This window comes from Falco cherrug, chromosome 8 (assembly GCF_023634085.1).
Source record: "Falco cherrug isolate bFalChe1 chromosome 8, bFalChe1.pri, whole genome shotgun sequence".
Lineage (NCBI taxonomy): Eukaryota > Metazoa > Chordata > Aves > Falconiformes > Falconidae > Falco > Falco cherrug.
Window position 1 is genome coordinate 34,551,727 of NC_073704.1, and position 27,813 is coordinate 34,579,539.

General features: G+C 41.8%; 1 protein-coding gene across 3 annotated transcripts in view; it reads right to left on the minus strand.

The window, feature by feature from the left end:
- DPP10 (dipeptidyl peptidase like 10) overlaps window positions 1–27,813 on the minus strand; it is a 548,242-nt gene that overhangs the window by 288,188 nt on the left and 232,241 nt on the right. The window contains exon 1 of one of the 3 annotated variants that reach the window (XM_055719218.1): window positions 5,814–6,090. The exons of 1 other annotated variant lie outside the window; for it this stretch is intronic. In XM_055719218.1, the coding sequence (XP_055575193.1) occupies window positions 5,814–5,885 (72 nt within the window). In that variant the 5' untranslated portion in view covers window positions 5,886–6,090. Of the gene's footprint in view, window positions 1–5,813; window positions 6,094–27,813 lie in introns of those variants that run through there. One more of the 3 variants, XM_055719220.1, reaches the window with a different exon arrangement.

The window sequence follows — 27,813 nt, forward strand, 5'->3', positions numbered from 1 at the left end:
ATCCTGAAAGTATTAAAAAATGCCAAGATGATGGCCTTCAAATTCTAGAATAACATCAAACATAGTCTCCGTTTCCTTAAAGAGTTCCTCCCTCTTGTTAATTATCAAAATAGCTCGCCTGAAGCAATACTTTTCAGTTGGAAGATACTGGAAAGAATTACTGAAACTATGTTTTAAAACAGCTAATACAAGAAGTATGCTCAAATATTCAAGGCTACAATGTAACCTACACATGCCTGCAATTCCCTTTAACACAGAAGAGCCAAAAGGATTGCCCTGTTTCACAGTGTTTTATTTACTGCATTAAGTAATCCCTTTAATCCACCTGCAAAGTGGAGGGCTCTAAACACTGAAAAATCAGGTGCTGTGTTATGCTGCATAGATTCCCACATGCTGATTTGAAAGCAAGACACGGAGAACCTGTGAAAAGCATGGGAATTCATGAGGGGAGGATACAAGGAGCAAGAGAGCACTGGCATGATTGCCTTGCCCTGCACTCACCACCAGAGACCTCTTCATGGTTGTGTTCCTGGCTGGCTCCCAGGGCAGAGGGTGGATAAGGGACTGGAAAGCTCTCGGTAAAGTTTTCTGCATTAGGCAAGTGAGTTTCTAATGAGACACTCATCACTTCTGTACAGAGAAATACATTTACGTGCTATGCAGCCACTTAAAAACACTTGTATGACTGCTCTCTCAAGCTACCTAGGATCCTGTACCTACACAGACTATTTACAAGTTGTCATATAAAATGATGCTTCTTAATTAATAGGAGAAGCATTTCACCAAAAAGGAGATCAGCTCAGAGCAGGAGACTAGAAATGCAATGAAGATGGCAGAAGAGCTTCAGGATTTTTGTGTTAATCACCACTATCAGGTACATGACCAAAATACATCAAAACATCCATACGGCAAAGAGAAAATGAATCAAGGCCACATGCACTATTTGAAAGATGACACGTCCCATGCCTCCCCCTAGAACTTGAATCCTGAATGATACTCCAAACCACCACAGTTAATACGTTTTCTCATAAGCTTCTTGCACTGCTGGTCATATATTCAACACATATTGCAAGCCTGTAATACTTCTTTCTGGATCCAGCATGGATATCATATGGCATATATATAGTGTAAAAAATAGAATTTAAAAGTTAAAGCTAAGATTCAGATGTTAGCTCTTCATGAAATATTCTAGGTATAGTAATATGACTGTATTTTGCCACTTGTTATTGGCTTTTTTTATCTGATGTTTCTGATGTTATGTTGAACCTTACAAACCAGTATGTTTGATATAGTGCCACAATAAAACAAGTAAAAATTTCTGCTAGGATGGTAAGAAGGAAAAAAGCAAGTCACTTTGGATTATGCACTAAAGCAGAACGTCTTAGTTCAGCCTGAAGCCAACTCTGAACACGACCAAGAGCGGGGGGCATGGACTTGGCTACCTAACCAAGTCATCCAAGTTACTGGAATTGTTGTACATATACAATTAAGAGTTCAGGTATCTCCCTGACCCATCAAGCTTAAAATTACCCGAGTGGGGCAGGGGAGAGCCCTTTTACCTTGGTAAAACCCCATTAAGATGAATACTGCTCTGGACAGACACAGCTATCCACCAGGATTTTTCCCACTGCAAGATCAGACTCTGGTTTGGGGCAAAAGAAGGAAGGTAAAGAAGGAAGACATAAAACCAGAAACTATTTTGGCTTTAGTCACTGAAAAACAAAGCAGAGAGTGTTCTGTTTTAGTCAGATGTACTTTTAGAATATGCCCCTTGTTTGGTGACCACAGAAACTGGTCCTGAGACAGGGAAATTCAACTCCTTAATTTAAGGCAGTCAAGCAAACAGTACTCACTCAGTTGTCCTTGTATGTATACTAAACACGTAATTGAAATGCTTACCAAGTAATTTCCCTGTTTAGTGCAACACAATGCAGTCTGATTTCGTTTTTCCTTACCTGTTTTTAAGCAGAATAATGTAGTACATTCTAAAATGACATACAGTAAAGGGAAAAAATGTGGGGTTTGGTTGGTTTGTTTTTTTCCATTTTAAAAATCAATTTTAAAAGGACCTGAAGTTAGAAGAGTAAAAGAGGCTCAGGAGAGAATGATTATAAATTTCAAAGGTCTGTCTTCTATATACACAAAGAACAGCAAATAGCACCAGGTGGTGTAGATCATCTGGTTTTTTTGTAAGCAGACTGAACCCTCACAAAGGTAATACCTAGAGGAATTATCTTAGTTTTTCATCTGCAAAGACAGCAACATTCATCAACCAGCAAGTCATACAGGTACATAATATTTTTCAAATATGTTGTGTCCACTGACTACCGAATGGTTGTGCCTTCTAAAAACGATCAGTAAGCACCATTGTCCAAGACCCCAGGACAGTTCTTAAAAGCTACAAGATGAAGAACACTATTTTTTTTACTAAGAGGAACTGAGGGAGCCGCATTCACTCCCGACACAAGCCCACAAGTGACAGAAGTCTGAGCACTTTGATAGAGCTTTCCAGAAGCGAGCAGAAATACAAGTAATTTACAGCTATTTTCCTTTCTACAGATAGATCATCTGAACATAAAACTGTAATTTTGGCAATAAATATGAGTCATCATTTAGCAAGGAGTTGAGAATAAATCTGGCTAATTCATCAAACCGATCACCGAAACATCAATAGCACTGTTAATGGAAGTTGTTATTAGATGCCTTGGCCCAGGGGAGGCTTGGTTTAAAAACACCATCAGGGGAAGTGTTGGATGTGAAGTTGTATCCAATTTATTTATAAGCTGATGGTTATGGATGCTCCAGTCACTCTATCCAAGCTTTTAAGTGGAGAGTTCCAGCATTATCCCACTGTAATCTGAAATTACAGATCAAGTTGCAAGCTTATAAATTTACCACAAAAGCATCAACTTCAGTATGACTTCTCAGAAGTATCTGTAAAACCCAACTTTGAAATCAGGAAAGAGACTTACACTTAGAAAATCTTGGTGTAATTCCTTGCTCCTTCTTAGACTTCCCACAGGTCCAAACACTGAGCTACCAGGAAAGATTTGCTGCTCCTGGCTACCTCAGGAAACCCTCTCAGTGCAGATGTAGCTTTTTTTAAAAAAAATAAATAAATAAGCTACAGGTGTGGCTTGTAGGGCAGCTGTAGCTTTTTGGCAAAAGTTAATAAACTACAGGTGTCACTTGTAGTGACTCTACAGGTTCATACAAGTTCACCAAGCAAAATGCCATGTTAAACAAGGGTACCTAGAAAGAGATGGATTTTTTGAAGGCCCTAGGAAAGCTACATCTACACGGGCCAGCCTGTGATAGTGCTATGGGGTATGGAAAACCAGGGTGAACACATCAGCCCATTTGTTCTTCTCCACCTGCCCAACCACAGTGCCCACCACAGCGGCAGCTCTGTAACAGCAGCCACCAAAAAGCTCCCAACCCTTACCATCCCTCTGTTAAGATCACAGCCACTTCACACTGCTATGCTAAGAATGGTTTCCAGCACAAACCTTGAGTCAGACACAGCCTGTGGCCAAGCTCTGGCCAGGGCTGAGCTACAATCACGTGGATCTCAGCTGTGCAAAGGTGCATGAGTGGCCTTGGTGTTGGTTCATTGAGATCCACCAGCCACAGCCTCACTCTGCACGGACCTCACTGCAGGATTTAGGCCTTCTTATTAGCATTTAGAGCCACAGAAAGACTTGCCATCCATTAAAAACAACATTTTGTTATACACTGCACAACAACCCCAGCATCTAAGACAACAGACCATCAAAGCTGATTCACTCTCAACTCCAAGCAAGAAAACCAAACTTGACCTGGAAAACTCCAATGCAAACATACAGGAGTTTGCATTTACACTTCATGCAGCCAGGCACAGTGCACAGACCAGTGGACCCCCCCATCCACCACCAAAAGAGGCTGAGAATTCCAAAGCACTCAGGTAATAATATTTCTATATTTAGGATAAATTCCTAATATTTAGTGTGTTTTAAACTGAGAACTTACTGCTGTTCCTCATTATGCCCAAAAAAAGCAGTCAAACTGGTAAATTTTGGCACATAGGATTAAGCCTGCTTTGAAAAGGTTTCCTCCTCCAACAAAAAACCATTCTGGCAATTCAACATGTCTGAACTGAATATAAAGAAATAAAGATCAGTTAAGTTCAAGTACTTTTTATTATATCTAAAAGCAGTATCCCTGAAATTTACGATCTCTGTGAACCTCTGAGACTATTTAAAACAATCTTGACTTTTCCATAAATTCTGCTATTTGCATGAAATTTTAAGTACTGATGGAAGTTGCCCATCTTTTCCAGATAATGTAACTTACGCGATTAATTTATTCAAGCAGGCTCCTCAAACTCAAAGGTATTATTTTATCAATGTTACATGAAAATGTGCCATAATGCGTACACTTTTCAGAAAAAAAAAAAGCATACCTCTTCCAATTTATTGAAATTAACGGGTTCCCGGAGACTGGAAGGACTACCCAAAGGTTAACATGCAGCCTGGGGGTGCAGGCAGGGCTGGACACTGGGACACCAGCTTTCTAAAGCACAGCTGTGCGCAGCAGCTTTCACTGGTGGCGATTTCCCCCCAATGTTTACATACTGGAGGGAAATTAAGCTCTGTAGATGGACGTTAACGGAGAATGAAAATAGGAAATGCCGCTGCCCGCGCCCTGCGAGCCCGGTTCAGCCCGTTCAGCATGCTGGAGTTCAAAACAGAAAGCGGTCGGTACTGACAACGTGCAAAAAAACCCACCCACCCACCACTCAGTCTCGCAGTACCGCTGGAGTTGGCGCATTTCTAGGTGTTTGCGGGCGAGGCGAGCTGAGCCGCGGGGGTCGCACCCGCCGGGCGCCGAGGGCAGGTCGCGGCGCCGGCCCCACCGCCCCTGCAGCGGCCGGGGGTGCCCGAGGGTCCCCGCCGGGGTCTCGGTGGGAGCGCGCACAGCCCCATCTCTCCCGGGGCGGCAGCGCTGCCGCCCCGAGCAACAGACACGGCGGTCTGGCAATACAAACTTCGATTTTATGGTGGTGACAGCCAAGTTCACCTGCTCCCCCGGTACCCAGCCTTCACACGCGAGAACCGCCCGAGATTCGCCTGTTTCGATAGCGAGCCAGTACCGAGAGACACCGGTACCCCGGCCACCCTGGCCCCCGCCAGCCCGCGGGGAGGCACTCGTCGAGCCGAGGGACGTGACCGCCGCCCGGGCGCTGCCAAAACCCTCCGGGAAACCTCCCCGGCGCCGCTCCCGCCCCACCCCGCCGCGGACCGGGCGGCGATGCGGAGCGCGGCCCGCGGCGCCCCGGCCAGCTCCGCCGCGGGAACCGGGCGGCCCCGCTCCCTCCCGACCCTCCAGCCCGGGCCCGCTCCGCCGGTGCCGCCGCTGCTGCCCGGCCCCCACGGCCGGCAGCCCCGTCTCGGCGCCGCTGGCGCCTGCCGGCAGGGCAAGATCCCCCTGCCCGAGTGTTTTCGCCTCCGGGCGCAACTCGCGGGGAAGCGGAGCGCAAACTCCTGCAGGACCCGCTGCCGTCGGGGGCTAGGGCTGATGGACACCCCAGCCCCGAGGCGGGACCGGACAAAGCTGGGCCCCCCCCGGGCGACCTCACCGCTCCCCCCGCATCCCCCCAGCCGGATCCGCGGGGCTGCGTCTTTCTCCGGCCGAGCCGCCCCGAGGGCGCCCGCACCCCCGCCCCGGACTTTTACCCAGCTCCGCACAACTTCTCCGGGACGGCGGCCTCCCCCCGCCACCGCCCAGTCCCGTTCATCCCCCGGCCCCTCGGCGCCTCCCGCCGCGGGTCCCACCTGGTCGGGCTGCGGCGGCGGCGGGTTCCCCCTGCCGCCCGGGTGCGCCGGCTGCTCCTTCATGGCTGTCATCGCAGGGGGCTCGGCTCGGCTCGCCGCCTCTCACTGCCGCTGCGGCCCCGGGCACCCCTCCCTCGGCGCCAGCCGCATGACACCAGCCTCCCCTGGAAGTGGTGCGGCGGAGGAGGAGGGAGGAGGAGAAAGGGGAGGACGGGCGGGGGGCGCGGAGCCGCCGCCGCGGCAGTGCCGCTACCGCAGTGCCCCGCCGCGCCGGTGCTCAGGGGGCGCCCGGCCCCGCGGTGCCCGCCGCCGCCGTGCCCCGCGCCGGGCGCCGGCCGCGGAGCGCCCCGCGGCGGGCACGCTCTGCCCGCTCCCCTCCGCTCCGCCCGCCGTGGGCCGGCCCGCCGCCGCCAGCAGGTGTCACAGCGGTTCCCGCCGGCCCGGGAGAGACCATCCGCGCCCCCGCTACGGGGGCGTCGCTGCCGGCTGCGGCGGGGCCGCGCTGCCCGCCCCCGCTGCCGCTACCGCCCCGCGGGGCCCGGCCCCGGCCCTCCCCCGAGCCCCGGCATCTGCCGCCCCGCCGCCGGCGGAGGGACACCGCCGGGAGGGGGAAAGGGAAGAAACCGGGGGAAGGGCGCACCGCTGTGCCGGAGGCTCTCCCGTCGTGCCGGGGGCCCCCGGGGGCAGGAGCCGCCCCGCCGCCCCCGAGCCGCCACACCGCCTTTCAGCGGCGAGCGGCCGCAGGGGCCCCTCCGAGCCCTACGGCAGCGTCCCCGGCCCGGGAAGCTCAGGGCTGGGGGGAAGGTGGAGGGGGCGGGGGGTCTGTTACCCGTTTTAGCTGAACTCGGCACAGGAGGCCCTTATGTGGAGCCAGAGTGAAGGAGAACTTCAGGGAGGACCTTGGGGACACGATTTACCACGTGTCCCAAAGCCGTATCATCGGTTGGTTTCAGGGTTTTTTTTAAGGACCGGTTCAGGAGACCATCTGAAACTGGTTTCTAACCAGCCAGCAAGAAAGAGTTGGAAATGCGAGGGCTGATGCTAAAGAACCGTGAACGTGAGCTTTTGTAAGGAAAAAGAGCCTCAAACACAAGCAAGCGAAACACCTGAGCTTGGGTTGGGCTTTTGTTAATTGCCATCAGTTTCACGACCCAGCTCCCAGCAGGATCTCGGAAGGCAGGGCTGGCACCTGGGAATGCGTCGCGGACGGGAGCAGCCCCAGCACCGTCTTAGCCAGCCTGGGCCTCAAGAGACCGCAAGGTAGAAGGAAAGCTGTCAGCACATAATGAGAGAAGCGTTTAATCTTTTTTTAATATTTTTTGCATCAAACCTCACAAGAAAGGTCAGTTCTGACCGGCTGGTGAGTGTAATTAACAGCGGTGACAAAGATCTAAGAGTTCAGCCTACAGTGGGAACAGGTTAGAAAGGAGCAGGAAGATGACAAGGGACTGATGAATTACAGACCAGCCAGCCACAGACTACAGAGCGCTGAGTATTTCCACGCTCCTGTATCCCCCATCGCTGTGTTCACTTCTCCACCAATCAACAAGACACCACTCCTGAAGTTCCAATAAAGTTCTAGAAAAAATAATCAAATGAACTTTGCAAACACCTAGACAAAAACTAGATGACGACTAATAGCCACCATTAATTTGTCAAGATCATGTCAACCAAATCTAATTCATTTCTTTAACAGGGTAACAAGCCTGTGGATAGGAGAGCAGTTAATGTCATCTATCTTGATTCAGAAGGGCTTCCAGGACACTTCGGTGACATAGAGGGAAACATAATCTGAATAAAACTAAAATGAGTATCTACAAAACTGTCTCCACTGCATCATTTCCAGTGGCTCCCAGCCACAAGCACAAGGCTGCAGCACAAGGATCCCTCGATGGTCCATCCTGGTGGGCTTTGCCCATGTTTCCCTCAGCACCAGGGTGGCTGAGCAAACTATGCTCATCAGATTCACAGTGTCAAGCTGAGGAGGATGCCAAGAATGTTGAAGGACACCATCAGAATTAAACATGATCTTGACAGGCTGAGACCTTGAAGATATGTGTGCATTTAGTAAGAACGTGTGAGGGTAAACAACAGATTAGATCACATTTTCAAAAGAGGAACGGGACATTACAGAAGATCACAGCATCACAGAATGATCCACAACTATGGTCAGGGTTGGAAGGGACCTCTGGAGATTACCTAGTCCAACCCCCTGATAAAGCAGGTTGACCTCGAGCAGGTTGCACAGTTCTATCCAGGTGGGTTTTGAACATCTCCAGAGAAGGAGACGCCACAGCCTCTCTGGGCAGCCTGTTCCAGTGCTCTGTCACCCTCAGAGTTCTTTCTCATATTCAGAGGGAATTTGCTGTGTTGCAGTTTGTGCCCATTGCCCCTTGTCCCATCACCGGGCACCACTGGAAGGAGCCTGACCCCATCCTCTTGGCACTCGCCCTTCAGGATCTCAAAACTACACCTAAGGCAGTGTCCTGCTGCGGTGAACCGGGCAAGCAGCGCACTGTGACAGACAAGCAAGACTACAGCTGTCATGATGGATGGAGAAATCCAGCCCTTGTCAGTCCCAGAAGGGCAACTGTTGAATACATGGGCCAAGGTCAGGGGATGCGTAGCAACACAGACACGTGACAAAGAGAATCAGAGGTGTGGCAAGCATGCGCTGTAAAGGAAAACTGGAAATCATTGGGATCAGTTAGTCTTAAGGAGAGAAAAACAGGGCGCAGATGTGGAAACAATGTTCAAATGCTTAAAAGGTTCCACAAAAGAATGAAAATATTGTCTTTTGTACATGGTGAATCAGGTAAACAGCAATAGGTTTAAAATGCAGGAAGAAAGATTCAGGTTAAACATTAGGAAAAGAACATATTTATTTCCAAAGGTTGGGGGAGGGCAAAGCCGTGCCTTAGGAGGCTTGAGGGCCTGCAGACCTGGAAGCCAGAGAGTTGTCGTCTGGAGTAATACAAGTATAGTTGGTGCTGCCTAGAGTAGGATAACTATCTGAATTAACTGACTCAATCTCTTTTTGTTGCTGACTTTGTGATTCCTTTGCAGGATGTCACCAAGGACCACCCTCAGCACCCCCACGAGACCCAGCTGCAAAAGCCTGTGGTGGGGACTTGCACTGCTCACCCTGTGTGTCAGTCTGCACAGCTGCTTTCTCTTGGCTCAGCCATCAGCTCTTCCTGTGCTTCTCTTCACACCATCTCTACCCTTATCTCTCCATTTCACATCCCTATTTTCTCTCTTATAATTCACTATTTCCCTAACTCCTGTACCCTCGCTGCTGCCAGCCTTGTCCCTTCACCTTCTTGCTCTCTGCTGCTGTTGCTTTTTGTATAATAATGGCACTGCACAAAGAAAAAGCAAAAAGTGCAACCAAGATGGCATCTTCTGTACACCACTACCTATTGCTTTGCTTCACTTCTGCAGAGCAGCCTTTACTGCCAATCCTTCCTCTGTCCTGGCTGCGTTCTGTAGGATATTCAGCGTCTTCTTTTTTCTGGGCGATTCATAACATGGGGAAACTTAGATATCTATCTTTTTCCTGTGGCCTCTAGGTGCTACAGTAATACAAATAATAAGTCTCAGAATCAGACATGTTCTGATTCATGCTGTTTATGGCACAGGTCTATCGCAACTCCATTAATTACTGAGCTCCCATCAGAGCTGAAGAATTCTAATGATTTAGGGTTTGAATGGACATGTTTCAATAGAGATTACTTTCAGCTTGTTTTTGATGAGATCCATTGTGGTGGAGCTCCACTATTAATCAACAAGAAAAAGACATTATCAGTCAGTTTAGCTGAAGCTTGGTATTCATTTACAATATATTCACTATAAGGTTTTATCACTATAACAGACTGAGATACAGAGCATAAGTTTCATTAAGGTCATGGTTGCTGGTTGTTGGGTATTCATAAATCAGCTAGAATTACTGGAAACGTATCTCGGGGGTAGGAGTTTGGGGATTGGCTCTATTCACACTCTTACCTAAAGCTTCTTAAAATCAATACCAAAACTCTTATCAATAGCACTTGATCATACCTTTTATCATTATTTATGAATGATGGTTCATTGGTTCATGGTATTGATGCTTTCAGGATACTAATCTAATTCACCAGTTTTCACTACTGCCCACACCAACTTTTATTTGGGTCGTTTTTAGTAAATTACTGCTCAAAAGTCATTTGACTGGGTTGTTTAGAAGAACAGTTGTTTTACTGCCCTTAATAGGCCACATCTTTGAAACTGGAGCCTGGTACTAAAACTGATGCCATATGGATAAAAGCAATTAAGATGTACAGTATTTACGGTAGTTTCCTGTATCATTTTCGCCAAAACATATCATAGCATCAGCAGGGAAAGCACTTAAGGCTTGAGTGAAATAGCTGCAGAAAGAAATGGAATTATGCTCTTGATCAGTTCTTCACAGAGTCATTACATCAATTCATCTGTCTTTCAACTGAAATGTTGCTACAGACGCCTTGTAATTTCCTCCATCTTCATCACACACAAGATCTGGGTGTGTTAGCCAAGACATAACATGATTATTTTATCTTCCACGTAAACTGAGTATCAGCTCTGTCAGAGTATTATGCAATCGTTACATCTTGTACCGCATGATGACTTAAAAACACGTATGTTTTGTTGATGTAGCAGAATAATAGGTAGCGCTGATTTTGGACAGGAGGCAAGTAAGCCAGGAAACTCGTAGGGGAGTAAAACGGCTGGACACATGTGCAGAAAGAACATAGTGGAGAATGCCACAAGTGAGGGGAATTCTCCCTTTTCTCTCTGAAGAAACCCTGTTGGTTTACTGCTCTCCTGGCCAGCTACTGCTTCAGGCTAGAGCAGTGACAGAGCCGCCCTGGGTGCCAAATGCTGCGTATGTGCCACGTATTAATCGCCCCAGCACCCCTGGGAGGTGGGCTGGGAGGTGCAGCATCCGAGCTGAAGGTATGAAACCTGGTTTAAAATGAAGTCCTGGTTTTCAAGTGATTTAACTGCCTTGTGTCATTTTTTAGAGATTTAACTGCTGTACAGATCATCGTGAAAAGGCGCAGCCATTACCAGCACTGTGAATATCTTGTCCCTTCCTTCAGGAGTGAGTTTTATGTTTGAAGTCTGCTGGTGATCCACTGGTAGAGTTTCGCAGAACAAAACTGCAACAGGCAGTTTTGTTTTCTATATATTTTATATGGCCCTCATCACTGTGTAACTAATAACTGTACAGCCCAGAGAAGATGCAAATACTACTTGATAGCCAATTATAACCATTCCCATAAAAATAAGAAGCCCATTACATCTTTTATGTCCAGTTGACCCATTCCTACAGACAGCATCAAGGTGGGGGTTTTTGTCATGAAATCAACTGAGATCAAAAGATTCTCAATTAGCTCTAGCCTGGAACTTCAGTTTTGTATCTCTCTCTCACAACCTTACTGCTCAGACTCTTACAGCCTAAGGAAAAAAGTCTCTCATCGTATTACCCACTGCCTCTATGCAGCCCGATGCTTATGACTTTATGAAAGCTGCAAGGTCATGGCTTGAGAGCTTGTTGGTGGCTTTTTAAAATCAGATCTTACAAATATACTCTGTTTATGGATTCTTCATTCCTTTTAAAGCTCTAGCAACCGGGCTAAAAAAATCCTTGGAGTTATAAAGATGAATTTAAAAATCAAACTAATGTGACCAAAACCCAAGAAAAGTTAAGACAATTGTTCTTTGCTGGTGTTTTAAGTGGATCTGTGGGCTTGCAAAACCTAAAAATACTTGTCCAGAGGAGAACCGCTCTGAGTCACATAAAACTGAAAAACAGGCAGTATGTGGTTTTGTACAGAGTGCTTTTTAAATTATGGTTTTAAATGACAGAATATTCAACCTTTGCTTCTTATGAAATTCTTTGATAGAGGGAAAATTCCAGGCATCTTCTGCATTCCGAAACACATTATAATCTAATACCTGCTTCAGTGAAAGGCTATTTTCTGTGTGAATAAATTGTGCTCATGTTTTTCTCTCCTTGTCTTGTTTTAGAAAAACAATCAATGCAAGCACTGAGTTAATACAAATAAATGTAAATATATTCCAGCAGGAAAGTTACAGGACTTATTAAAATACACGTGCAAATATTTCAGTGAAAGTATACGGAATAGGACTTGCGTTTCCAAAAATATCTCTCATTAACCAATAAAATGTACAGCCAGCATTCAAGAGTGTTTGAAGGAATAGTTCATAACAGAAGAACACAGGAGCTGTGCATGTTTCAGATCTATGGCATCCTCTCCTGATTACCTAACAGCGTATGGAGTCATAAATCACAACAGTTTCCAAGAGAAACAAAAACATACAAACATGTGCGTCCAACAGCACAGCCTGAAACTGGGACTCAGGTGGCTGTGACAGTCACCAGGTGCCACAGTAGATACCTTGAGGTATCCAAACCACCTGCACCGACATGGCAGAGGGTCCTGCAGGACCTTCCCCCCACACACCTCTTTGTGAGCAGTAGCCAGAAGCCAGGCATGGTTTTGTATGATGTCTTTATGGCTACAGGGAGAGGTTTCACCCATTCAGAGGAAAGCTTTTCAGTTGCTGCAATTCTAACCAGCTTGGTAATATTGATAAAATATTCCCTCTTACCAATATTGCAAGGAGCAGATTTGCAAAAAAAAAAAACTATGAAGTGAAAATCAAAGTAATGAGTTTCTTCTGACAATAGTATTTGTTCAAAGTGAAAGCGTGCCTTACTCCAGAAGTCTATGAAGTCACTCTATACAAATGTCTCAGTGGATTTTAAATCCTAATGGTAGCTCACAGCACAAGATCCTGATACATATTTCACAGGCAGCTCACTAATACAAAACAGCACTACTCGTGCTCATCACTAAAACTATTTTTACTCAAGAAAGCAGTTATAAAATTTACGGATTAGGTGGGGAAGAGCCAAAACTGGATTTTAGATTTAGAAACAGGTATTTCCCTTTGCCTAGCTATTGCAGCATATCTGTAACCTGGCAAAAGTTATTCTCAGAAACCCTCACCCATGAAGATCTCTTATGGCAGTTTTCATTTAAAAACTTTTGGCTTAATTTTTAATTCTGAAGAATTGACACCTGAAATCGAGGGGGAAAATAATACAATAGGTATTGGGGATCAGCCTGCATAGCAAAAAAATTTTAAGGTTCAGATCTTTAAAATTCTCTTCATGCATATTTGTAGTAAAATATATAAATCCAGAAATATAAATATATTGTAATCATGTATTGACAAATCTGTCAACTTTTTACATATTAAATCAGGTTAAATTTGGTCAGGAGATGACTGGCCCAGGAACTCAAGTGTCTCATATTGACATAGATATAAATCAGAAGTATGTCTAGAAAAGCAAAAACATTTCTAGTGTAACCTCATGGTTAAAACTGCAAGTGGCAAGGATGATTTTTTTTCTCCTTTGTGGTTGCCATATAGCTATTCTTCAAAGAACTTCATACAGCAAGCAAGTACAGTAACGAAATGGTTCACTGAGGATTTCCTATCAATGGTAAATCACTGATAAAGAATTCAGATTAATATTAAACCCATTTTATGATACAGAACACAGTTTACAAAAACAAAATTGACATATTCAGGAATCTAAGACCTACTTGCCACTCTTGCAAGACTTGTCAGATTCACAGATATTTAACCACAAGGGATGCAACTAGGAACTAAGTGTGTCCTGGTTTCAGCCTGCATAGAGTTTTCTTCCTAGGAGGTGGTACAGTGCTGTGTTTTGGATTTAGTGTGAGAACAATGTTGGTGACACACTGATGGTTTAGCCGTTGCTAAGTGGTGCTTACTCCAAGTCAAGGGCTTTTCGGTGTCCCATGCTCTGCCAGCGAGGAGGGGCACAAGAAGCCGGGAGGGAGCAGAGCCAGGACAGCTGCCCCGAACCAGCCAGAGGGATATTCCATACCCCAGAACATCCTGCCCAGTATATAAACTGGGGGGGAGCTGGCTGGGGGCTGCTGATCGCTGCTGGGGGACTGGCTGGGTATCAGTCAGCAGGTGGTGAGCGACTGCATTGTGTATCACCTGTTTTTCTTAGGGTTTATTCCTCTCTCTCTTTTTCTCCTTTTCATCACTATTATTATTGTTGTTGTTATTATATTTTACTTTATTTCAATTATTAACCTGCTTTTGTCTCAACCCATGAGTTTTACCTTTTCCCAGTTCTCCTCCCCATCCCAGCGGGGCAGGGCAAGGTGAGCAAGCAGCTGCGTGGTTGCTGGCTGTGGTTAAATCACAACAAAGCAGGATATTTAAAAAAGCCTCAATAGATGAGGCACTTGTTTATTACTAAAATTACCCAGATTGAATGCTTAATTTAATTGACCAATTTTGCAAATGTTGCCTTTATACATTACATAAATCAATAGCAATGGTTTAGGAAGCCCAAATTTAATTTGCTAATTTGCGGGGTGGGGAGGAGGAAGAGTAGAATAGAAAAGAAAAAAAGAAAGTTAAAAATCAGAATAGAATCAAAATAAAATCAAATTTGGGAAAAATACTAAGTGACATGTTTTAATAGCGTTGAACTATTTATTTACTATTGAAGCAAAATAACACATTTTCCCTATTATGTTTTTTAACTTAGTTTCATTATTTATATTACATAGAAGTAATATTATGTTAATTTTACTACATTGCAAAAGTCAAAATTAATTCAAGCCAGAAAGTTAAAGAAAACATTTCAATACCAATACAAATTATTCTTTGCCCCTTTTCTAAAATTTTGTAAAAATCTGTGTAATCCCCCAGACCCTTTTGATCAGACTTCTTTTTGGCAGGATGACTGTGCAGTGCAGTATTTTCCATCCAGCTCCAATTCACTCTACAACTAAAACAACAAGCCTAATGATGCTAGCAATGATTAAAACCCAGTTTTCCACTGAGAATTATGTTTTCCTTTGACAGAGGGGTATGACTATGTGCACTGACTACATGCTGAAAATTATAAAAATAATATAGCACTGCACAGTCTGGTTTTAAAAATAGCAACTCTGTTGGTCACCATAATTCTAGGATGCCTTAAAACTTTGAGAGGAAAATGTGGAGAACAGCGGTGCCTGTTCTCTGTTCAATACCCTTAATTCTGATTAGCAGTCACAGCATAGAGTATGTCTTAGCATCCCAAAAGACTTAATCCTACATCAAAGAGCAGGAGGAAAGATTTTGTATAAAATTAGACCACTGAGTTTTTTTCTGTGATGTTATTACAGTATGAAATGGAGCTGTCACTGAACTATATGATAAGAGCCTATTCATCCATAGCAGACGTTATATAATGAAAGGTATCAAACATTTGTATAATAATACAAACATGCGTTATCCAAGATTTGTATAATACCTTTTCTTTCCCAAAGGATCTGAAAATGTTTTACAAACTGATATACAAATTATCCATGCAGAAAGCTGTTCATCCATCAAGGAAACACAACTACAGCCCAAGGCAAAGCAGAACAGCTATGTAAATACACACAAAAAAACTTTAGTAAATGAAGAAAATACTCTCCAGTCAAGATGGTGAGGAAGATGGTAAGTACACAGTATGTAAATATACAGGATTTAGGAAGAACTTTGCTTTTATAATCCTGATTCTTGAATAGAATACAATAGGAACTCTCTTGAAAATTGGCAATCACAACATTAACTGAAAGAAATAAATGCTTAAGAATATGAAGTACAGTAATAAGAATGATAGGTTGTGCTGGTTTTGACTGAGATAGGGTTCATTTTCTTCCTAGCAGCTCCTATGGGGCTCTGTTTTGGCTTGATGCTGGGAAGTGTTGCTAAGCCAGGGCTGTTCTGTTCCTGCTGAGCAGCGCTCACCCAGAGCCCAGGGCTTTTCTGCCCCTCACCCACCCCACCAGCGAGGGGGCTGGGGCTGCACAGGGAGCTGGGAGGGGACACAGCCAGGACAGCTGACCCCAGCTGACCCAAGGGACATCCCATCCCAGACGGCATCGGGGTCAGCATGTACAGCTAGGGGAAGGAGAAGGAAGGGGGGACATTCGGAGTGGTGGCGTTTGTCTTCCCAAGTACCGGTTACACATGACGGAGCCCGGCTTTCCTGGGGGTGGCTGAACCCCTCCCTGCCCATGGGCAGCGGTGAATGAATTCCTTGGTTTGCTGTGCTTGTGGCTGCGGCTTTTGCTTTACCTATTACACTGTCTTGATCTCAGCCCACGAGTCTTCACACTTTTACTCGTCTGATTCTCTCCCCCATCCCACTGTGGGGGAGTAAGCAAGCAGCTGCGTGGGGCTCAGTTGCTGGCTGGTGTTAAACCATGACACAGGCATGATCTTAAGCATATATAACATCCAATATTAAGAATTAATAAGAATAGTACTGAAACACCTCAGTGCAATACATCCAGCTTCATACTAGAGGACTGGCTTAGAAAGAAGCCTGCCAGTGCCTCCTCACAGCATCTAAAACAGAGCATATTTTGGGATCCAAAGGAAGTAAAGTTCACAAGATGATTGAGAAGTCAAACACAGATTAATGGCTTAGATAAGCTACACATACTAGAGGGCTTATCCCAGCATCATTTCACATGGTTTCCCTAGAAAACTTTCTAATATTTATTTTTTGCAGTTCTGAGACTAGTTTACTATATGTCTTCCTTCATGTTTCAAAATACTGGCATTTTAAAACAAAATGTTCTGTTGATGCAGTTTATCCCAGAAACAGAAGTATCTAGAAAATCTAGAAAGGAATAAATAAATGAACACAGCACTTTACTCAGCAATAGTCTAATCAGTTTGTATCAGCACAAGTTTATGCAGCAAGTGTATGCATCACAATTCAACGCTGCCATGTGGATTGCAATGTGGACCAGACATTTCAATCAGGTAATATTCTGTGATTTTTCACAGCGTTTTCAGCTTGGCAGTCATTTTAGAACTTCTGCTCAATAAAGAAGGTAGCAGAGATACTTAAGGGTACTTGCAGAAGTCAGAGAGTGTGATTTGAGGCAGAAGAGAGCTCTTTCCCTTCCAATATAATTACGAAGAGTCTCTAATTAGAAGCAAAATGTGTAAGAAAAATGCAGACAGTGGGAAAGTTAATACAGTGGGAGACTTAGGAGGATGCATTAAGAAGCGTTACAGAAACTTTGGGACTATTTTTAACCTTGAGGATTGGGCACAAACCTCAGACTTCCCAACTGCGTTGATACTGTCCTCTCAGGAGGCTTAAAGAGGACCATGTATTGACACACCGGTACTTTGATTCTAAGTAACTATCTAAAACCCATCCTCAGCATCATTACTCATCTGGGAGCTACATACAGAAACCCTCTTGAGGATTTCAACAGGCTGTTGGGCAGGAGAGGCAGATAAAGAATTGCTGATGCTTCTAACCCTGGAGAATCCAGTAGGTTTGAGAAAAAAATACTATTAAGGAGAAGAGCTATCCTTCACATCGCTCCCTAAGCTAGGCTGATACAGTGAAAAAAATCACATAGATAAGCAAAAAAGTGGATATTATGAAAGCCTGAAACTCTCAGACCAGCTATTTGGTTGGGAAATTGAAACAGAATTATAGGAAAGGAGATGATGGAGCCCCCAATTAAGTATTTAAAGGTAGTGATATGTAAATGCCATGAAAATGAAAAACAGCTGCAAGAAGCTGAAGTTTTAGCACACAGTCAACAGCATAAGCAGCACTACCGCATTAATGGGATGCATTGCGGAATTGGGATTTTGCTGTAAAAGGGTAATAAATTGTTCAGGAAGAGCGGGGTGAGAGAAAAAGGAGGCCTTGCCTCTGTATCAGCAACACGTAACCTGTTCAGAAGTCTGCAGTTCAACAAGTCAGAGGGAATTGCAGTCTTGTTGAGTGATACTGCATAAAGACAAAAGGGTCCACAAATAAGGGTGCTCTACTGCAAGGAGTCGTTCTTCTCCTATTTAACCTTGAAAATCAAGCACAAGCCCTAGTCTTCACAAATCTCCTTAGATTCGCGTCTTTGTATTGAAGGGAGTGATATGCAGAAACATCCTAGGGAAGGATCAGGCAGCAAGGAGGACTTTTATTATCCAAATGTCTGATGGAAAAGCAATATAAGCTGACAAAGATGATATGTCACCTTTCTGAATACACTGGGGACAGAATTTTTTTTCCAAAGAAAGGAGAAACCACCAGGGAAAGAGAAGAAATGTAAAAAACTGGTTAAGTAATGTAAATGTAAAAGAATATTAATTATTCTAAAAAAAATTAAGAAATGTAAGAAACTGGAATTTGGAAAATTATTTTGATGAGATGGTTAGAAAAAATGAGAAAAAAAGGTAAAAGAAGACTGAAGCAAAGGCAGAGTTGAAAAGAAGAAAAAGGGAAGGAATAAGGCTGATGTTTCTAATACTTTTCTCACACACAAGAAATTGAGACCAAATACTTAGTTAAATTATGTACTCACTAATTATAAAGGCTGGAACATGAAAATAAATAAATAAATTGGGTAAATAAATCATTAGGTGAATCGACATTCAAATCAATAAATCACTCAGAAATATTTGAAGCTTCAGCCATCTCTGAACCATTTAAGAGAAATCTGTGAGAAATTCAAAAAGTCGGGGTAATTCTGGTGGATTGGAGAATGGCAAATGCTCTGCTTGCCTTTAACAAGGAAGAGAAGAATAAAGTATACACAAGCAGTTTAGACTTTAGCTCTCAGACAAAAATGTAAATACAGAACTTGAGTTTATAGAAGATAAGGTGATAAAAAGAACAGCCAGCATTAATTTACCCAGACCAGGTAATATCCAGCCAATCTAGTTTCGCTCTTTAACAGACAAACTGTGGATAATCAGGGGAAAGTGCTGTAAGACTTCAAGAACCACATGGTTTTCTGATAAGAACATGAGATTTAGATGAAATTAGCATTGCACAGCTGGTTGACAAACTACGTGAAATGTCAATGCTTAACATTTAATTGCCAAAAGGGTATGTATTTTCAATTAGGAACTTTCAGGGACATTACCACTGTTATTTCATTTATTAGAGAGTATTCCTACAGACATTTATAAGTACAAAACTCAGATTTGGGCATGTTCAGTAAGGTGGGATTCCAACAAATGCCGAAAACAGGATCAGGACTGAAAACAGCCTGGAGTAATGACCCCAAATAAAAAATGTGAAATCCAATCAAAAAATGTGCGAAGTGCTACCCATGCAGAGCTGAAATCAGATGCACAAAAACAACCAGAGGACAACCTGTGGTTCAAAAGCAGCAGAGCAGCATTGTTCCATGCTCCATGAGCTAAATACAACTCAGCAGCCTGATGCTGTTCCCCAAAAAGCACACATCAGTCCTGGGACAGATGAAGAGCGGGGTTTATTTATATGCCAGAAAAAAAAAAAAAAGAAAAAAAAAGTATTTGATCTACTTAATATCGATCTTGTGGGTCTGTGGTTAATTTTGGTCACTGCATTACAAAAAACAAGATGGGCAGCAACAAGACAAGTAAAGGAAGAATGAGATCTGAAGAGCAGTTAAAGAAATTGGATTTGTTTAATCTAGAGAAAACATGATTAGATTTATTTGTCTAGGTGCGGTAAAATATAACCCAGTACGTGAAAAACTGTTAAAAGATAGTGGATGCCTCTTTTTTCAGAAGCTTATTACAGGGAAAGACAAGTATTTTCAGTGCAGGAAACACAAGAATAGTTCAGGATTCTGTTCCTAACGATAAGGAATTTCCCTCCTAAAGACTAGATTTTAATGGACTAGGTACTGTCAGAGGTGGTTTATAGGCACTTCCAGAATGGACAAGAAGAAGCTGAGGAATTCCTTCAAACCCTTAATTTCCATGATTCCCAGCATCCCCTTCCCTCCCACACTCCTCTCTGCATGGTAGCTGAATATGGTCCTGAATTAACTTTTCATCCATCCTTAGATTGCTGTATAAATAAATCCAATGACACTTTACAACATACCTGAAATTAAGCACATGCTTAAGTGCTTTGCTCAACAGCAATATACTTTGAGCACATACTTTAAAACTCTGCAAACTGTGTCTTTATAGCTTTCCAAAGTCATTACAATGGTGACATGGGTCTAAATTATTGCTACACAGGAATGTAATTGCCTGCTATAAGAAAGACACCTAGAAAAGGGAAGAAGAATGCAAAAGACTGCTAATCTTAATTTTGTATGTTCACATTATTTTCAGAGCAAACTGATGAAAATGACTGTCTTCTGCATAGTCCTGTTCTTAAGACAGGTATTTTCTGAAATCAGTTGCCAAATTTTAGGTTCAATAACGTTCACCTAACATATAGGTGTCTGCAAGCTGTAGCACTCCAGTACACGTACATGAATTTAAGAACAAGCTGTGTACACCTCATCAAAGCAGCTTTATGCAATAAGCTCAAACAAAACTTTATACCAGAAGGGGAGCCTCTGAATATTTGAGAGTTTTCAACCTAAAAAAAAGTATTAGGTGGCTGTCTTAAAGCTACAAAACATAGCTGGTCTCATAATGACATTTGGAGGGCGGGGGGGAAATCTATGACAATCCATATGCTTTTCATCTTCTTTTTTTCTTTTTTCTTGGCTAGCTCTTTCAACCCTACTAAACATATACTTATTTTGACCTGTAGGTTCAAACATTGACAGTTACTTTGGTTTAGTCAATATTTAGCTGTCTGATCAAAAGACCTTCAACAAAAGTCAATATCTATGTTTTCTTATATTGTAGCAAACAAAAGAAACGGCAGGATTGCAATTTACTGTATTACCTGTCAGGGTGCACAATCTTTTATTTTAATTCCATATTTTATGGTATGCTTAAACTGTACTTAATTACTTGGTGCAGAATGAAATCTTTATGAGGGTATTCTGTATCGCATCTTTCAATTTGACTTTATTTAAACAATGAGATTTCTCAGTATCTTCCTAATCTTGAAGCACAGTCTACCATGTAAAGAAAATAGTACTTGAACACAAAAACTATGTCTCAGAAAATCTGTCACCATTGGACTTTCATGGAAAAAAAAGAAAGTAATAGAAAAGAGGACAGGAAACTCTTTATCTAAAAAAACAGACCGTCAGAAGATTATTAGTAATTCTTAGTGTTCATACAGTCATTGTTGAAAGTGGCATTATCAGTGACGTGTCATCAAGGAGAACTGCAAAGCCACAAAGAAGACAAAGCAATTTGCATAATACTGTAGGCCATCACAATGATGGCAAGATAGCTTTAAGTGATAGAAATTCTGTGTATGTTCATGTATAAAACACTCTAAAATGGCACTTAGCTACTGGGGTCAGGTCATAATTTGACGTCTTTTTTAATACATTAATGACGTTTAGCGATCAAAAATAAGTGTTTGATAACGCATCCAAAATTACTTTTTCCCACAGAGGACTTGTCCTTGTTTGTCATTTCTTGCCCTTTAATTGAAAAAAAAAAAAAATCACAGCTCTAACTGAAGAAAACAGAAGCAACTATCCACTGCTTCATTAAAAAATAACAGCCTGGATGCACATTTTGGAGGTGGTTAATGAAACGGTTTCATTAGTGTTTACACTATCTTATCCAGTAGCCACAATGTTCCATAACATTTGCCCCTTAACAGAGAAAAAAAAACTTTGACATTTAGGAATAATTTTGTTCCTACTGCCTTCTCTGGACAACGTTTGCCAAAGTTCAAGCTTTTCCCAGACTCCTACATTTCTTCAGAGCATCTCCATTAGCTCCAGCCCCAGCCAGCACAACTCTGGAAGCAACAGGTAAATGACACAAAAAGAGAATCTCCGAATCCCGCCAGCGATGGGTATTTTGCTACATCAGTGCTGATCCTAGCTTCCCTGTGCAGAACTGGGTGCCACATTCCAACAGAAATTGTAAGGCTGTGAATGTCAATTGACCGAAACTATTCAGATTAAAGGGGCCTCCAGCTCTCCACAGCTTAAACAATTCAGTATTTCAAAGTACATGACTGAAGTGTTAACTTATAGTGCTTAAACTGAAACCATTTGAAATGAAGGACATGGCAAATGTACAATATGTGGATTGCTTAAAGCAGAAAATAAGACTTTAGGATCAGCCTTCCAGTGAAGCTCAGTAGTCATTACATATGGGAGACAGAACTGGCTTCACGCCCTCTTGCAGCATTGGCATCTCTGGGACACTGATAGCATTTCACAACCTTAAAATACTGTTATGCTTGTAAAATTGTTGCATACCAACCACCTCTTTGCACCTAATCTTCTACTTTTATACCTAAGGACAGAACAGGTGTGAAGCTGTTTTGTCTTCTTAATCTTAACATAAGACAATCCATCCTTCATAACAAGAGGAGAAAAAAGGTGGGAAAAAATTTTTACAATTTCCATGTTTTCCTTCTTCTAGCGCTCCTGAAAGAGGACTAACATTTAAGACCCTTCTTAAGAGCTTGTCAACTAGAGCAACAATCAAATTAGAAAATGAGGATACAGACTTCAGAGCAACTGTTCAGGTTCTGGTCTGTTCTAACATGACAAGTTGTCTACTGGGTTTGCCTCTGTGGCAGCAGAAGGTAGCCCACTTCTGCTAAAACTCAATTATTCTCATTTGCAGAGAAGAAAGAAAACAAGTTATGTTCATTCTGCAAGCTATCACTGGAATACTCCAGAATACTTCTACTCATTCTGTAGTATTACAAATGCAAAATATTGAGCCTACTTTGCTTTTCTTCTGTATTTTTTGCAATTATTTACATCTCTGTAAACCAAGTAACAAACACTTATGCTAACTCATCCTGCAAATTACAAAAGGTGAAAAACAGTTAATAATCAAACCCACAACCTATGGTTATTATTCTTTCCAAATTGCTCTGTTAACTCCTAACTTTTTTCTATTCTTGAAAATTATTGCTTGCTGGTAAATAATGTCATTTCCAAATTGAAAAAGGATAAAAAAAGAGAAGCAAGCCATTCTTTCAGTAGCATGTCAAAAAAAAAAAAAAGTTTAAAAATTTTATATTTCCTTTTTATATATATTTCCTTATTTTTTTATTTCATATAATGAACTGATTAACATAGCTCAAGCTTTATGAAAGCATGCTTGCCTTGGAGAAACCAGTATCTACCGCAAGAAAAATTTATTTTCTAAGCAAGAGCAAAGCCAAAAGGCAACAAAAAAAGCAGCGTCAGGTGGATGAAGCCCTTCCACATCATTGTAAAACACATCTTTTATCTGCTGATTGACAGCACTCCCAATGCATGGCCATACAGCACTAACAATATGGTCTAAGTAAATTCAGAAGGGGTGTCCATGACAAACGCATGCTACGGATTTCTACCTACCAGAAAAGCAATGTGCCAAACCTCCTTCATAGTCATCTAAGTTCCTTGAAAAAATCGCTGTTCCTTCTCCCTAGTCTCAGTGTTGATGCTCCAAAACATACAATTACAATAAATGATACAGCCTTTGTGCCCTGGGAGTATTTCCAAATTAATTTTCTTACATATTCTTTAAGAAGAAAAACATTTCCCAAGTTGCAACTGTAATACTGGAAATAATGTTCATCCTTTAAAAGGAAATCCGTGAATTTTAGTGAGCACTAACATCTCATAATAGCACTAACCTTCACCCAGTCTCTGATCACTTAAACCAACTGAAACTAAGTGGACTATGGGATAAAAACTTCAAAAGAAGTTCAGAAGAAATCCCTAAAGTTGTTGAGTCTTAAAAGATCATGAATTTTGTGTATATACATTGACCACCATAGTTTTGTATACCTAATAGCTTTGGATGTTAGACATTTACTTCCAAAGGAGAAATCACAAAACAGTCACATGTGCCTTTGTTTCTGTAAATAAAATAAACAATATCATTGCACTTTTAGAACAACTGAAGATATTCTAGAACCAGCCATGGGTGCAGAAGGCATTCTAATGGACTGGCACAAGAGGAAGTTTTTCTTTCGGTAACAATCCAATGCTTGCCATGAAACCCCGCCTCTGAAGAAAAATATGGTACTTGTTAGTACCAGTAAACAAGACCAAAAATCTGATTATGCTGTCTGATTATACTGCAGTAACTTTCCCTTTTACTATTTTTAATTAATCCCGTTATCTGCTTCATATTTTATCATTAACACTAATAACCTAGTCCACATTTTTTTATATATTTTATATAAAAATTTGTGTTTCGTTTTATCTTGTTTATCCAGTTTTTTTATTGCTCAAAAGCCTGCTAGAAGTCTGTGCACCTCTGACTTCAGCCTGGGGCTTTGCAGTGTAGGTGTGCTTGCATCCAAGGAGCATCATCCCTGCTGACATGCTATCCTAGTAAAAATAGGAGAGCAGGAGTTAGCTGGCACTGTTGCATTTGCCTGCTTAGCTCTTTGAACAATGTCAAGTTTCCCCTCTAATGGGTGAGTTCCATCCATCTGTTCCCCAGCCACGTTAGCCCACCGCAGCGCTCGCAACCGGCAGAGCTCAAGGCTTTCCTCCAGCTCCAGGACGGAGGCAGGCACCTGCCACCTGTGGCTGGCACACGGGATGCTAAAGCACAACAAAAGCTGCTCCATCGACCTGCCAAAAAGCGTGGGTGAGCCTCTTCACGGGCTCAAAGCCATGCTGTGATGAACCTGTGGCACTGCATTTGGTTCCTCCCTCCAACATATGGTTTGCACCGAGGGCTTATCATAACCCTTTACACTGAGCCTTAAATACTGAGTAAAATGGTGTACAGCCCTGAAGCAGCACTTCATAACCTGTGTTGCCACTGCTCACTGCTCATGCTTTATCCTTCATAGCACAGCCTGTGTTTTCTGAAGGCGATTGCTCCTGGGTTTTGTCTTTACTAGCTAATTTGACCAGTGTTCCTAAAATCAGAGGAACCGATCCCTCCAAGACTGGGTACTACCAAATTGAATGCACAGATCTCTGAAGACCCTGAAAATTTGCAAAGCGCCAGCAGAGGTAACAAAGAAACAATGAGTCAATCTGAGTCACTCATTACAACAGAACATCACAATGCCATTAAATCCTAAAAGGAGAATGACAGCACCAAAATACTTAATTTGAAAGCAATTCAAACTTCCTAGAGAAAATAGAATAAATGGGCAGTTGACAGTAAGATGAAATGAGTTCTATGCATCGCAACCTTTAAATAAAACTGCCAAAACAATCACAGGGTTCTAGTATTATTGTATGAAGAAATGCCTTTAGGGGTTTATACGGTGAGCAGTGTTTTTTCCTTGATATTAATGGAAACAGCACTCTCTGTGGACATCATTATGGACAAAGCTATGTTACATGTCAGGCCCCGAAATGATGTGGGTTTTAACCTTCCTTTCGGTTCTGAAAAAAAGTTAATATTCTCACATTTTCATGCTAAGTCTCAACAGACTGGGGTAAAAAAGAGAAAACAGAAATTGAAAGCTAGAACATTAGATAAAACAATGTGACTGATAAGCTATTATGTGATTTCAAAATAATGACAATAGTGGACTTCTGGATCGATGAAGCTACTGAGGAACTCAGCCTATAACTACCACTGTTGGCACAAAAAGCTAACAGAGCTTGTCTATAGCCAAAATAATAGAATTCTGCATTTATTGATAGTGGCTCTTGAATTAAGTTACTGGACCTAAATCATAGGAAAAGAAATACAAAGTTGCATTTGGTTTTCTCGCCCTAAACCCTGAAGATATAGCGTATCACATTGGATATATATGATGTCCACCATAGAGACATGCAAGTAGATTTTCCTTTTATGAAAGAAAATAAGTGTTTTATATGGCTAAGCAAACAGATATGTTCCAAGGTTTTATAGCAATGGGCAAACCCCACCATTAATAGAACTACTGATACCAGGAATAATTTCTGAGCGTTTTTTAAACTGAGGGAGAGAAAAAAAATCACAACACATTGCATTTCTTCAGACACAACCAACAAGAGGTGGTGCATATGTAATGTATCATCTTCTCAGTGAAATGGCACGTTCATATGTAAGATGCATACGGATGGCAAACTTCACTCCCCTCAGAAGAAATCTCAGCTAATCACGTACAAAAATACCAAAACCGAGTAGAAAAAGCCCATGCTTTAAACATTGCAGATCTGTGAACAATGCAAGCAGTAAATGAGCCTGAGCTAAAGTACTGTGGACCTTTGCATGAACACAAAGTGACAACTCCACAGATTTTTGCTTCCTCTTTTATTCCAGGTAAGCCTCTCCAGAATTCATGGCACTGGCTACTATCTCTTGTAGGGTCCATTTATTAAACAGAAAAGGAAAGCAATGATTTTCCTCCAAATTATCACTACATAGGTTAGTCATAAACACACTGCAATTCTTCAGTGTAATTTAATGTATTTATTAAAGCTACAGGAAATGGCTAATTGTGTGTGTAATGTTTTTAGTTTTGTTTCATTAAATAATGTTCAATATTTATCTCCACATGGATTAGCTAAGCATATAAATAAACCACAGTAATTTATATCATCCTAATGTAAAAAGAAAGAAGACATCAGAGATCATTTAATAAGAAGTTAAACAGAACATCTCCATGAACCCAGCATCACAAATAAAACTACTTTCACATTATATTTACAGATACAGTTCTGATGTCATATGGCAAAGATAAAGACTCAAAAAGAAGCCTGAAACACTTTATTCACAAATTAATTTTGAAGTAGCCATTACTGTTATAAAAAATTTATTCCCTTTTCAAATGTAATAATCTCAATCAGCTGATTACACTTTTTGCGTTCAGAATAGGATGCTTTATCCAAGGTGGTGCTATAAAAATGAACAACTATCTTACAAATGTTACTTCTCAATGAAAACATTTAGAGCAAAGGTGAGCATAACAAATCTATACTAGCCAAACCTGAGTTTTTCAGAACCAGTTGTGACATCAAAACAGATGTCACAACCCCGAAACCATGCAGACTGCCTTCAAAAACCAAATCCTGACTTGCACCTGTTTCTTTCCTGTTACACTCTTCTTTTTTCTCTCTCCTACGATACAAAATAAACCCTCAAGCTAACACATTTTGGGGGTGGGGGATGGTATTTTCAAAATAAGAGTTTAATAACTATTATAACATGAAAATTCATATTCAACATTTTAAGATACAGGATAACATGATGTAAGAGAGATAGGCATAAAGCTCACCATCCTATCTGCATCTTCCATGTTGATAGTCTTACAGTCCTATTTGCTGCAATGATTTTCAAAATTCATTAAAATATTCACCAAAAGCTCTTTTAGTTTTTGAACTACAGTTACCACACATGTTTCTTCCTAGAAATGTGTTGATCCTTGCTAGTTTTTTGTTAGAAAAATGAGAAAAGGTACTAAACTAAGTTATAGAGTACTCTCTTTAAAAAATAATTTAAAACGACAAAATGCAATCTTACCATGAAATTTTAAAGTAAGAAATATAACTGAATTTTGTAAGTGTAAAACCAAAAGAGGACCTAAGAAGTCAAAATAACAAACATCAGCATTTTTTTTTACTTCGCTTAAATAATTAAATTGGGGGAAAAAAAAAATCCAAAAGAACTACCATTTACCCTAGAATTGTTGTTGCAAATGGACATATTTGTATTTAAATTATTCAGTTCCAATAAAGCTGCATTTTCTGATTAAAAACTTTCATTTGGAAACAGTTCAAGCAATCACGCCTAGTTCAAAAAGGGTAGCTTCTGCTTCACTATCTTCTAAATGTTTAGTCTGCTTACTGAGTTAAAGCACTATATGTTGACGGAAGTTTATCCTGGGAATATTCCAAGCAACAAAACAGGGAATTAATTTATCATGCTTATTATAATGACAAAGTGTTGATATTCATGCCAGTACCACCTACATATTTTTAATTCTAGCAGCTTAGCAATAGCTAATACATAGTGAAAATATTCCATTGATCAATCTTGGACACCTTCCATTAGTATATACTTTTTATTGCCTGATTTAAAATAAAATGTGTTAAAGTGT